At 33.1% G+C, this 14,134-nt stretch overlaps 1 protein-coding gene across 1 annotated transcript; it reads left to right on the forward strand.

Moving 5' to 3' along the window:
* Positions 1 to 101: 101 nt before the first annotated feature.
* On the forward strand, positions 102 to 12,735 carry LOC138318242 (ADP-ribose glycohydrolase MACROD2-like). The gene is made up of 10 exons (XM_069260441.1): positions 102 to 572; positions 5,860 to 5,988; positions 6,332 to 6,475; positions 6,698 to 6,793; positions 7,004 to 7,024; positions 7,812 to 7,915; positions 8,273 to 8,303; positions 8,457 to 8,536; positions 10,092 to 10,206; positions 10,601 to 12,735. The coding sequence occupies exons 1-10, from the start codon at positions 305 to 307 to the stop codon at positions 10,990 to 10,992; spliced, it is 1,380 nt and encodes a 459-aa protein (XP_069116542.1). The 5' UTR covers positions 102 to 304; the 3' UTR covers positions 10,993 to 12,735.
* The last annotated feature ends 1,399 nt before the right edge of the window (positions 12,736 to 14,134 follow it).

A 14,134-nucleotide genomic window follows, 5' to 3' on the forward strand; every position in this document is an offset into this window, starting at 1 on the left:
AACATTTAAAAGTATCAAATTAAAGTATTTGTTATAAGCGCATTCTTTCAAATGTGTAAAAAATATTCTCCAAGTACATATCATGATAATTGAAAAGCTAGAGGAATATTTTTGTTCGGACTTCATTATCTCATCAATGTCACGGTATGTGCGTACTTTTGATGTTTGTGAAGCGAACGCACCCAAATTCCGTCCGTGATTCAACTTTCGTTTTCGAAAGTAGGGAGCTTAGCTATGGTACAGACAGGCGGCACATGCCATTTGCCATAAGGTTGCTAATCGTACATGTTTAAGTATATTTATAATGCAACTTGGTTCTAAAAGCGTATATAACCTGTTACATTTCGGTAAGCGCTTGTCTCAAATTCCGAAAAACATTCTTGGGCAAAATTTATATCTGCAACAAGTTTCGTTTACCAGCATGGATAGGTATGTCACAAGGAAAGTTTTAGCAGAAGATGAAAAGGAAAAGAAAGGAACGAAAGTCAACAGCCCCGAGAAAACATCTCCTCAGCAGAAAAGGCTGGCATCACACGATTCAAAATGGCAAAACAAATTTCAAGTGGACAAAGGTTTGTTTACGTTACAGGTGTAACAGGGGGAGGAGAAAATGTAGCAGCCAAACCGGTATTCGAACCAAGGGCCTGAAAACACTAGCTAACTGCTCAATTGCTGAGTTACCTGGTCACCGATGATAGACCCATTTTATTCCCACTAAAGTACTCCTCCATCCTTTTTCAAAGACTTTGCCATCAAATTAACTCAAGCCTACACTTATACCACCACTGTGGATATTTTAGTTGGGCACCAATTTTTGTAACAGGTGACGAGAAAATGTAGCGACCAGACCGGTATTTGAACCCAGGACCTCTGAACACTAGTCGAATGCTCCGAGCTTCCTGGTCAATGATGATCAACCCAGTCCAATCCTGCTACATATATAAATCTATAGCATGTGATATCCATATCGAAACTGAGATTGAGCTCATGGTGTAGCGTCAATATTTCTGTCGTCCATATCAGCTGTCATGTCGTCAACTCTTCCATTTAAAGGTGATAAAAACCATGTATCAGTATTACCATTTTTGAATGATTTTACCTTCATTAAGTCGTAATTATAACTTCTGTGTAATGATGTATGCTTTAAAGTTGTAAAACCAGTTAAAAAACAGCATAATTATAGGGTGTTTATAAACGGCACAGAAAAACTTGTACGAGTTATCGTTCTTGAACAGGAAGACTTGTGACGTCACATCGACCCACCGGAAATAAAGGCCTCCATGAAACCTGTTATGTTGGAGATCGTGAGGATAGCTATTCAACTCTTTATTACTGGATTTTCTTACCTGTATATGTTTACAAGTGAATATTAATATCATGGTGGGATTTAGGATCGCTGTTTCTGAATATGGAAGCGAGTGACAATCAATAGCAACGGAGTGACAGTGTAGGAGACATGAAAAAGCCTAACTTGACAGTCAGAGAATCGTTTTTCTTTACGTTTAGAGTAGTGTAGTCTAGCCTATTTATTCTCACATTTTATATTTTAATTGGTCATTGGCATGTCAAGGTGGTAAATGTGGCGAACAGAACACGTAACTAAAATATTCCTCGACAAATTTGCTTTGCCGTATCGCCATTCAGTAAATCGGATATACATGTAAACATACAGTTATACAGAGAGAAATATGCGAGATTTTAGCTTGTACCTACAGATAAAATGCTATGTCCATTGAAGGAATCACAAATGGAACAAAAATCACTAACTTAACGAAGTGGTACCTGCAAAGTCTTGTGTTTGAGGACGGAGAAAATCCTTCTCGTTTCAATTTTACAGTCCATTCCTTTCTTAATTTTCTATTCTTAGGAAACAAAAACATACTGGTTTTCTTCCCATCATCTGATCTGTTGGTGCAATTCAACACTGCACACTGCCATTTTTAAACATTCGAATAAGATATGAAAACAGTTTGTTTTTTTGAAAATCATGATGTAACATGTTTTAATGATGAATAATCGCTATTTTGGCGAACAATTTGGGCTGTATTAGGGTTTAGGGTTTTTATCACCTTTAAAAAAATTCACCTTAAAAAAACAAGAGACAATGTATATCATACCGCCAGTTGTAACTTGCTAGATTAGGGGCTTTCAAGTTTGTTCAAATGAATGACCATGACCTTTATTCAGGTCAAAGAGATAAAATATGCTTAAATCTCGAAAAAAAATCTTGTCAATAAGTAGATGTACAATTGACTTTACCTATGCTTCAGAAATGTGTATAGCACAGTATTATATTTAGTCTGTATCATGCTTGGATGAAGGGCTACAAAGTCTGTTCAAATGAATGACCTTGACTTTCATTCAAGTTGTTAGGGATCACTTAGGTTAAAGTCTTTGAAGAACTTCTTTGCTGGCATCCGAAAGACACTTAATATTGGGCCTGACAGTAATTACAACATGCTTGGATGAAGGACTCTAAAACTTTTTCAAATCAAATGATCAAAATGGTCAGATGATCAAATCAAATGATCTTGGCATTTTTTTCAATATTACAGAGGTCAGAAAGGCTTAGCCTAAATTTTTGAACAACATCTTGACAATAACTTACTAAGAAGCCTAGTATGTTGGAATGAAAAGCTGCTAAAGTTTCATCAAATGAATGATCTCGACTTTCATTCAAGGTCATGAGGGCCATATACCTAGGTAAAAATCCTTGAACCACATATTCTTTTCAGTAATAAAGGCTATAGGCTAATGTTAGACTTGACATCGGGTCTGTAACAGACTGGGATGCAAAGTTTCCAAGTTTGTTAAAAGGAATGAACTTGATCTTCTATCAAGGTCACAGGGTTAAAATTGGCTGAAGTACCTTTGAGTTGAAAGCATCACTCTTATGACAGGATATACTGTACGTGATGTTGCTAAATTTTACAATGTTTTAAATGTTGCAAATTTGGATTGATCCATGAATTCAGTAAAATTAAAACCCCAGCAACTAATTTGTTCAAATGACTTGAAATGTCCATGTTAATTTCTTATCTGTCTTATTTTCACTATAATGACCATTGATACAATCTTTATTACTTACAATCTTTATTCCAAACATTTTTGTTACAAGATGCAAAATATATCAACATTTTTGGGGGCCATATTGCGCTGATTTGCCGACAAAAAATCCTACTTTTACATTCATAATTTGACATGTTCAAACTGTTCGAAATAGGATTTATTATAAAAAAAAAACCCCAGTTTTCAAACTATCTCTAACTAAAATATTACTGTTTTTCCTAAAAAAAAAAAAAAAAAACATGTTCGAACTATCCGCAGGTTCAAATTAACTGGAGGTTTACCGTACTCTGACCTATATTCAAGATCACTGGAATCAGTAGACTAAAATCTCTAAACAACTTATTGTCAATGCTCAATACCTAAGAGTATTATCATGAAGGGCTTCCAAAATTGTTGAAATAAGTGACATTGATTCACCTTTATTCAAGGTCACAGGTGTCAGTTAGGTTAAAGTATTTGAACAATGAGTACTTCTTGTCAATGTGAAGCTTAGAGACTTTACATTGGCTTCCATGTTCGTTGAAACAAGTGGGATTTACCATTTTTTTCAGTGCATGGTGTGAGTCAAACATGGAAAATTCATAAATTGACCTTTTTATGCAGCATATGCATGTAATATGCACTTTAATCATCAGGTACTCGGGTAGCAGCTGCATATGTGACAATTTGGGCCCACTGTCTTTTTTGTTTCATTTTGATTGTGACTACAGATGACAGTAGCTACAACAGTTAATCTGCATTAGTATTTCAATTTGACAATTTTATCAGTTGTGTACTACAGGAAACTATTTGAGTTAAACTGCCAGTTGATGCCATCAATGTACAAATTACAATGACATCGTTTTCAGGTTTTTAGTTACTATTTTCTGTTACAATTTGATTTTAGCTCACCTACCTGAAGGGCAAGTGAATCTGTCTTTCCTAAACATTTTCTTTAGACTACTCAAAATCTATAAGAGGCCCAGTGATCTAATGTTGGGCTACCATGATTTTTCAAATTATTTACCTTGACCTTCAAGGTAATGGGGGACAATTAGGTGAACACTTTTAGATAAATTCTAAATATCTGAAGGATTAAGAGACTTATCAATGGACATGCTGGGATGAAGGGCTAACAAGCTGTTCAAATGCTCTACCTTGACCTTAGTTGATTCAAGGTCAAACTGGTCAGATTGGGTTAAATCTTCAAAAGACCTCATCCCAATAGCTAAAAGGCATAGACTGGTCTGATTTATATCACTGTAAAGGAATGTCACTCAGTGTGGCATCTACAGTTTGTTAAATACCATCCATGTCTCCAAGTTGGAGGAGTATGCTCTTTGGCTCAGTTTGAAGAGCAAGGATTCTTGAGTTGAAATTTCTGAAATCTGAAGAAAACAGAGAGTTTTATAAATTCAGAAATGGTCAGTAATCAGGTTTAAATGCAATCTCTCACAGTCACTAAGTTGATAGAACAGTCTTTTCTTTAGCCCATTTGAATCATACATGTACACTTGTATATAATAACTGTTTATCATGTAATCTGTGAATGTATAACACTTGGTCATTAACACTAGAAGAATGTGTGATTTCTATGTTGTTTTACAATGCAATAGATAATTCACTCTCATCAACTAGCTTCTCGGAGTGTTATCTCATTCAACCCCTAAAGACACATTTAGACTCTTCTAAATCAAAGACGAAACAAGTCCATTATAAAAGTTCAGGAGCGAATGAGTTAAGTATTTGTATTAAATTATGACATGTGCTGTACCTGGAAGACAAAGTGAACTATGGTGTCGATTTTCTCCTCACCTTTCACCCAACATTAATATCTCGGATGCACATCTGTCATAGCATTAATGGCCATTAAATAAGAAACAACAGCTACAGTACTGAAGATGAAGATTCCAATAAGAGTCAAATGCAAATTATATAATAAAATGAATTTTTACTTATAAGATTTGTCTGAAAAGAAGTACAGTATGTAGTATTAACAGTGCATTTAACATGATTTAGGATGGCCTAGTCATGCTTGTGCTAATAGTGTAGCAGAATGTACAGGGATACTAGCATTCCATGTAAAACAAGGCCTAACCTACAGTTTCATACCGTAGTATACCCACACATGTCTGAGCATATATAAACTTACATATATACCCTCTACCCCAAAATTTAGCTGAGATTTAGTATAGAAGGATTTTACATTTTGAACATGCACAAAATTGTGGTACATTAGTTGAGTTTCAGTAAAAGCATGGTGTAATGTGGAGTAAACTTAGAAAAATGTACCTTATATTTAATTAGCATAGTTTAGGGTATTGCTTAACTTATCTTATGTTATACATATGTTGCATTGCTTGTTTCAACTCAGATATAAACATTATGCTACACTACATTATGCTACATTATTGTACGATGAAATATGTTGATGAACACTATTAATGTCAAGCTTTTAAATTCACCAAGAGTTAGGTTGTGGTATGCTATTTTACTCTGTCTAAAAGATACATTCTATTGTCGTGTACTTCTACCGCCTCATTTCTTCAATACACTTTAGTAGGTTAATAGTAGAAGTATGACTAGGCCTTGATAGTCAATTAATAGACTAAAAAATTAAATTAAAAAAGATTTTTAAAAAGATCTTCAAAGCTCATCAGAATCCCAGCAAAACTATGTACACATGTATGAAAATACAGTAATGTGCATGCAGTGTTTTGTTTGATTATCTCCCCATTTTATGCCTCATTCCCACTACATGTATATGTCCCATTGATTAGGTATATGACATAAACTTTTGTTCTATTTCAGATAAATATTTGAACATGTCTATAAATGACAAAAGGAAAGTATACAAATGTAAGAAATTTGTTGAACTTTCTGACATTCCCACATGGCAAGAATTTTTCTTAGAACATGAGGAAAGACTACATAGAAAATGTAAGTAACCAATCTCAGGAAATTTTAAAATTATTATGTAACATGGGGAAATTTACTACACAAATATAATATTTCATTTACATCTTAATTAATATGATTTAACATGAGCATAAATGTACATTTTTGAAGCATTAACATACAAAATAAAGTGAGATATAGGAACTGTATATGATGTTTAAACTAAAGAGAGTAAACTAATACCATTAAAAACATGATATTTACAATTTTCAAAAATCACATATAGTTTAGTATTGAACCCAGCACTGTTGTGCACCTTATGATAGCATGCTGGACATCCATGGGATACAAATATAAAACATTCTGACTGTTACACCATTTTCAGTAAGAAACAGGAAGTTGACACGAAAGGCAGAAGTAAATGAAACTTTCAACAAGAAGTTGACATTGTGGCGAGGGGACATAACTGCGTTAGAGATAGATAGCATTGCCAATGCTGCTAATAACTCCCTGCTCGGGGGAGGTGGCGGTGAGTCATGATAAATATCAATTTTATTCCTACATTATGGATTTTCATTACAGTCAAACCTGTTTTAAAGATAAAGACTACAGCCATGTGCTCTTTATATACACGGAAAGGTGGTCTTTATACAGAGGTGCATGGTCGCTAAGGCAGGTTGCTCTGTATGCAATGCTTGTGCGTAGCAACTCTTTGAATCATTATTTATGTTTTGGTTACTGTTTTATTCAGTTGATGGAGCCATCCACAGTGCAGCAGGAAGTTGCCTAGTTGCTGAATGTCGGACGTTGGGAGGCTGTGACACAGGGGATGCCAAAATCACAGGAGGTTTGTAGCATTATAGTAACAAACACTGGTGTATGTTAAATGTATTTCATTTACAGAAAATCACCTTAATTACTTAATATGTTTGTAAATGATCAATGACGTAGTGTCAAAATTCTTATCTCAATAATCAAATACATGTATTACCACATGTGTACAGTATTTCTTAGGTTTGATAACCTGCCTTCTGAACAACCTTTTTTCCATTTTCAGGTTACAAACTGCCATCAAAATGTGAGTAATATTGTCATACAAGAGTTGCTTTGTAGAAATATATATATATATATATATATATATACTCTGTTTAGGGGTATATATCAAATAAATATATGTAAATTACATTTAATCTACTATATTCAATACAAAAGGGAGAAACAACTTCAATTCAAAGTTTTATTTCAAGATTTATCTGCTCTCTCGACATGAAGAAAATTAATATGGATTGCATACATAAGAATCTAGGATAATGACATCTTCAATTTGGTAAAGCCAAATACATTTACTTTCATTTTATACCAAAACTGACCTCTACTCCATTTGTTTACCAGATGTCCAATTCCTGTAGTTTCAAACTAGGGGGAGTTAATCCATTATTAAAATTTAGAAATCTAATAAACATCTTATAGAGGTCTGCATATCAGCCAAAGTGGTTAAATGATATTGATGCCAGCTATGAATAAAAAAAAAATAACATGCAGTATCATTAGATTAACTGATCAACCACATAATGGTTTTCACTTGATTTGCTTTGCCTGTTGATTAAATAAAATGATACAAATAAGCCATCTTAGCTATAGCTTAGGATAGGCATGTATGTCATGGGTATTGTTAGAGTGATAAAACATGATCAAATATCTCTTTGTTTATATATTTAGATTGTTAAATGATAACAAAGAATAATTGACATTCAAAGAATTGTGATAGAAATTGATAATGACATGATAAGTTAAAGGAAAGATGTAAGATTTGTGCATGAAAATGATGATGTGTTCTTCATTATGTTTGTGTAAATGTTTTCCAGATGTCATTCATACCGTTGGGCCAATCGGAGAAAACCCAGAAGCTCTGAAGAGTTGCTATGTTACATGTTTGAATCTGATGGTGGACAACAAATTACGATCAATTGTAAGTAATGCTTCTGTTCTTTGATGGGTTAGAATTTGATTTTATTGATTACCTTTATGGTGTTTAACCTTCAATTTTAAATTGATAGTAATATGATAAACTGTAAGCCAACATTTTTTTTGTGGGTGATTTCGTTACACAATTTTTGGGATTTAAATAAATTGATGAAAGTTTATCTTAAATTGGCACATTAAAATCTGTATGATTTATATTGATAGGAATTTCCATTAAATTTTTTATTCTGCCAATGCTGATCTTTGGGAACTTGTTGCAGTAATGAGTAAAATAGTAAACGTTTGGTATATATTTTACTGAAATATTAATACCAGTAATGAATGTTTGCAATTTTAATTTCAGGCCTTTCCTTGTATTTCTACTGGAATTTATGGTGAGTTTCTTTTGAGATGAAATTATGACTACCATAATTAAATGGCATAAACTAGTACATGTATTACAATATTGATTATGTCAGCTATATATATAATGAAACTGAAAAACATAATAGAACGTATGAGTGTTTTCATTAACCATTGTTTTCTAGGTTACCCCTCCAATAAAGCTGCTGATGTTGTTCTGTCTACTATGCGAGAATGGCTGGAAGAATCTGACAACGCAGATAAGGTATGTTGCTCATGAAAATATTTTAGAGTGATATCTTAGACCTATTTGTTAAGGTCCTTTACAAATATTGTGAATTATAGGACCCTGGGGTCTCACGTTTCCCCCTGGGGAGGGGGTCAAGTTTACTATAGTTTATATAGGGAAAACACATTTATGAGCATGTTTTGCTCAATTTTCATTGGAAATGAGTCAAACTTGGTTAGAATTATTAGCCTGAGATAGCATTTTAATATCATATTCATATTGGTCCAGGCCGACCCCCTGGTGGCAGAGGGACGGGGCCAAAAAAGGTCAAATAGGCTAAAACTTCAAAAATATTCTTTTAAAATTCTGGAAATAGTATAATCAAATACACTTTATAGATGAAAAGGTCGTAAAGTTTGTTTATAAAAATTGTAAATTATATGACCCTGGGATCTCCTGTTTCCCCTTGGGGAGGGGGTCAAGTTTACTATAGTTTATATAGGAAAAACACATTAATGAGCATTTTTTGCTCAATTTTCATAGGAAATGAGTCAAACTTGGTTAGAATTACCGGTATTAGCCTGAGATAGAATTTGAATGTCATATCCACATTGGTCCTGGCCGACCCCCTGGGGGCAGAGGGGCGGGGCTAAAAAAGGGTCAAATAGGCTAATACTTCAAAAATCTTCTAAAATTCTGGATATAGTAGAATCAAATAATTATAGATGGAAAGGTCTTCAGGTATTTTATAAAAACTGTGAATTATATGACCTTGGGGTCTTACGTTACCCCCTGGGGAGGGGTCAAGTTTACTTTAGTTTATATAGGAAGAACATATTTGTGAACATTATTTGCCCAATTTTCGTAGGAAATTAGTCAAACTTGATTAGAATAATTAGCCTAAGGTATAGCATTTTAACATCCATATCCGTCCTCGATGACCCCCTGGGGGACCAGAGGGGCAGGACCAAACAGGGTCAAATTGATTAAAATTTCAAAAAATACCTCTAAGTTCACAGGTTTGATGGAAGCAAATACTCTTCATAGTCTAAAAAGGTCAAATTTATAAATGACTGACCAACTTCAAGGCCCAGCAATAGAGCATATAGTGTTTTTATGTCTTTAATTTGTTTTATTATTTGTTTCATTATATATTCTAACTCAGGTGACCGTTAAGACCCATGGGCCTCTTGTCCAATTTAGAGATTGTTCAGAATTTGCAGAATTGTTTGAAGTCTAATATAGGTAGATCTTTCTAAAATTTGTATTTCTGGCGAAATCTGGCTAGAGAAGTGGTGCTGACTTTTATTGGAAGTAAAACATGAGAGCTGGCATAGAAATACAAATACAGAGTATTTCTTGCTATTTGACTTTTGATCTGAAATGGTTTGATTAAGTTTAAGATTATGATAACAGTCAGGGTTATTAAAGGAAGTGCCAGGTTTAGATGGTGGATTCAAACTGAGGACCCCGAGAGCTTGTCATAATATGTCGGGACATCTTAATCACTCTGCCACCATGGCACCTTTCTATTTAACTGATCAGATCACAAATAAATCACACCCTATATTTTATTTCCGAACTGTTACAGGTAGACAGGATCATTTTCTGTTTGTTTATGCCACAAGATGTTCTTCTTTATGAAGAGCTCATGCAGTTATACTTTCCAGTTCCATTGAGTCCGGAGAGGAAAGGAAAACAGGATGGTAAGGCTACATATACATCAAATTGTTTAATTCATTACAAAACATGTACAAAAGTTATTATTTAATTGGTTAATTCAATCATGTTATTTCTATCTTAATTAATGTAGACATACATATGTTAGAGATTATCATGTTTTAGTCCACTTCATGTAACTTTGTGCTAAAATGTTATTGTCATCATGTCTTTGATAGAGCAACTATTGTAAAGGTGTGAAATCTGATTTTGTATTATTTTAAATTAATTTTACACTAATTTGATTATGCCAAAATAAGACTGTGTTTACAGCATAAAAAGTATTGAGGCATATTATATTTGAAATTAAATAAAATAAGGCCATTTCTAGACACTTTGTAAGTCAGATTATTCTCTGAATATAATTTCTTTCACAAGCAGATGTGAAATCTGATCCAGAAGAAAGTGAAAAATACTTAAAGGAATCTTCAGAAAAGAAAGAGAATACCACAGCATCCAGTTATGTTACTAGGAAAGTATTGAAAGATGCCGAAAGTGAAAGGAATTCAACACCAGATGGAAAAGAGCCTGCAGAGAAAGTATCAGAAGTAAAAGCAGGAGCTACATCAAAATCTCCGCCTGCTACGACTGTCTCCGATACAGAGTCAGCAGCTAAACGAAAGTCTCCCATTAATTCTGAGGAAGAATCAAAAGATTTGAAAACAAAAAAGACAGACGAGAATAATACTGAAAACGATTCCCCAAGTTCTGATAATAAAGAAAGCCAGGATTCCCCAATGGAATGTGAGACTTCTTTCAAAACAAAATTATAGATTTTCTTAAAGACTAGCTTTAATTTCTTGTCTACGTAATAATTCTGTCTTTGCATATCAAAGCGTTATCTGTCCTTTTAGGTATAGGTACATTGTATTGATTGTGACGTCATATATTTCAGAGAAAAGAATGTGAGATTAGCTTTGCAATCCATAATTTCTAGCAAGGGAGATAACTCTGAAATATGCTCAAAGACTTAATTTTATAAAATAGAAACACTTGGTTTGAATGTACTAGGTTATAACTTACAACAGATTGTATAAGGATAGAGAGTTTATGCAGAAAATGGAAATATCAGAGTTAAGCGTATGAGTTTGAAATTAGATTAATATTTAAAATGTGCCCAAATCTTAAAAGGATTTATACTTGCTGTAAATGTGCAATTTATTTTATATTCTTTTTTTTCTCAATTTTCATTATTAAGAATATTTTTCAAACAAGTTATAATAGGAAGGGAATAAAATACATTCATTCTTTTCAAGTTTTGGGGGAAAAAAACGTCTTAAAATTTGAGAATAGAAGTTTGAAGACTTTGTGTTATTGTTGTTTGCCTCTTTGAATCTTCTTGTATTAAATGCTAGTAGATAGATCATACTTTAATTTCATTATCAGCTCTTGCTCATTTGAAAGTATACAATACTTACTATGATATGAGCAGACAAAAGAACTCTTATACTAAAACATTTTAGTTCAGTAAACTATAACACTGAAATATAAGGACTAAATGAAACTCATTTTAATATTATATTTTTCTAGAAGTAAGCTTTTAGTTTATATATTACTATAAATATACTTTCATGATTTTCATGTCTTAAAATGATACATATTCATTAAATTAATGGAAAAATATTAATTTTCTGTATTTATTTTGAGAGAATAGGGCTGTTACATGCTACATCAATATTGAAGTTAGGTATAGTGTACTTCCAATATGATACAAAGATAATACAGGGAAGTACAAAAATCCATATCAACCTATATATGAATACTCCGTTTATTTGCATATTTTGTATAGACAACCAACAATGCAAATAAGTGGAATCTTTCGTAAAATATACAGGTAATTTAAATCCAATCTTTGCTTGAGTGTGAATGTCCATGGCAGACTGTCTTCATTGAGTGTGAAAGAAGATCTTATTTGAATTGAGCTGAAGATAATATTGACCTGCTCAAATTATACATTTGTACATCAAAGAAAGCAACTTGGATTGAAAACACCTTATTTTTGAACAAGATGGATATACCTTGACTAAATTTTACAGATTGTGATATTAGTCATGATACACAGTTACATTTGGAGTATCTCATTATTGATCTGACTTGGATCCTACACAGCCTAAATAACAGGCCCCAATTTCTCGAAACAAACTTAGTAAAAAACGGACTTTAGTCAAATTTTTTGACATACCAAATTATATTTATTTTAGTGATGACTTATGTTATTACTTTTTGCATCGAGAAATCGGGGCCAGGACTTTATAGGAAACTGAAGTCTGTAATGACAGTTAATGTCTGTTCTACATGAAATTATAGGATAAATTACTGGTAATAGGTATGTAGACTGTCATTTACAACAACGTTCATCTCAATTTTTCTATAAAAATTCTAAAGAACAAGTATGAACTTATAGCCAGTGATTGAAGTATGTATCTGTAATTTATAATCAAACTTGTAAACAGGAAACTCGGATTATAAGATAAAATAAACGAAAATTATGTTTCTAGTCATGGACATTATACCAAGTTTCCAGCATTGTCTACTTTTTCTAATGCTTTCTTTGATGTTAGAGCATATGCCTTAAATACTACTGGTGTATACTATACAATTATCAACCTATTTCAGGTGGATACGGCGAGTTATCAACCCGAGTAAGTGATATATCCTGAGGCCGGAGGCCAAGAGCTATATCATTTTCGAGGGTTGATAACTCACCGTATCCACCTGAAAATAAACGATAACTGTTTTATTATATGAAACTTACATGATATTAACGTGGCTCTTTAAAAAGACTTAACAACAAAAAACAGGATGATATTTGGAAACTTTCTGTATACAAAAGCAGTTACATGTACATGTAGTACATATGTGTATGGTAAATATCCAAATGCTTCTTGCTTACGGTGTAGATTGGTAGAACCGTAATATTTTATCAACTGCACGTCTGGCATTCTTGAACGTTTTCCATCAATTGAAGTTTGCAGTTGATCATCGTTGATCGCAGTAAACTTGCTGTCTTCCGCTATATATGTTGCCGACTATAATAATGATGTCACAATAGATTATCCCGATGTTATTGAATGAGGGAAACTCTATATTTGGCTATGACTCGACGTCAAAAGTTATTATGACCTAATATCTCAAGGGAGTTTTTCTCGATCTATTATTGACACAGGTTACTGGAATAGTGAGAGGTATCTAGACCGAGTCCAGTAACATCGGGTACTTTTTGCCGCTGATTTCGGGGTTGATAGGTTCGGGGTTCGCAGTTGATGAATACTTCTGAGAAACGTATTGGCTAATCAAAATACAGCAAAAGCACCAATCATATAATAATTACATACATTTGATAATAATCCTTTGGATGATAAAAACTTTAACATATAACATATTTTAAAATTTTAAAGATGCTCCACCACAGACAGAGCAAAAACGATACTCGTCCTTAACAATAATTGGTGTTAATCATGTGTGTATATGTCTAATTAACACAAAAAAATAATACAAATAATTACTTTTGCTTTTGGTGCATGTGCAATCAGTGTTTGATTCCATATAGGACATATAGTGCCAGGGAAGTTTTTCGGGATGCAATTAATTATTTTAAATATTTTTATGTTGAAGTAGAATAAGAACCTCAAACTTTTCAATTGTGGTAATGGTGTCAAGTAAGTAACTTTTGCAACTAAAAAAAAAACTAAATCGTCTGCTCCTGTTTTAAAAAAAACTAAATCGTCTGCTCCTGTTTTCGATAAAGAAAAATACCATTTGTCAGCGTTGGAGCATCTTTAAATGTTTTGCTGTTTTCAAATTTAAAAAAAGAACAATGATAATATGATTTTGATGACTGTTGTACCATACTGATCTGATAACACTGTAACGAATGTGTAAGGTTGGTTTTCTCCTGATTCTGATTTCTCTCAC

This window comes from Argopecten irradians, chromosome 3 (genome assembly GCF_041381155.1).
Source record: "Argopecten irradians isolate NY chromosome 3, Ai_NY, whole genome shotgun sequence".
Lineage (NCBI taxonomy): Eukaryota > Metazoa > Mollusca > Bivalvia > Pectinida > Pectinidae > Argopecten > Argopecten irradians.

Coding starts and splice junctions, on each gene's coding strand:
- LOC138318242 (XM_069260441.1), top strand. CDS start 305: ATGCAACTTGGTTCTAAAAGCGTATATAACCTGTTACATTTCGGTAAG. Junction 6,794..7,003: donor GGATGCCAAAATCACAGGAG/GTTTGTAGCATT, acceptor TTCCATTTTCAG/GTTACAAACTGCCATCAAAA. Junction 10,207..10,600: donor GAGGAAAGGAAAACAGGATG/GTAAGGCTACAT, acceptor TTTCACAAGCAG/ATGTGAAATCTGATCCAGAA.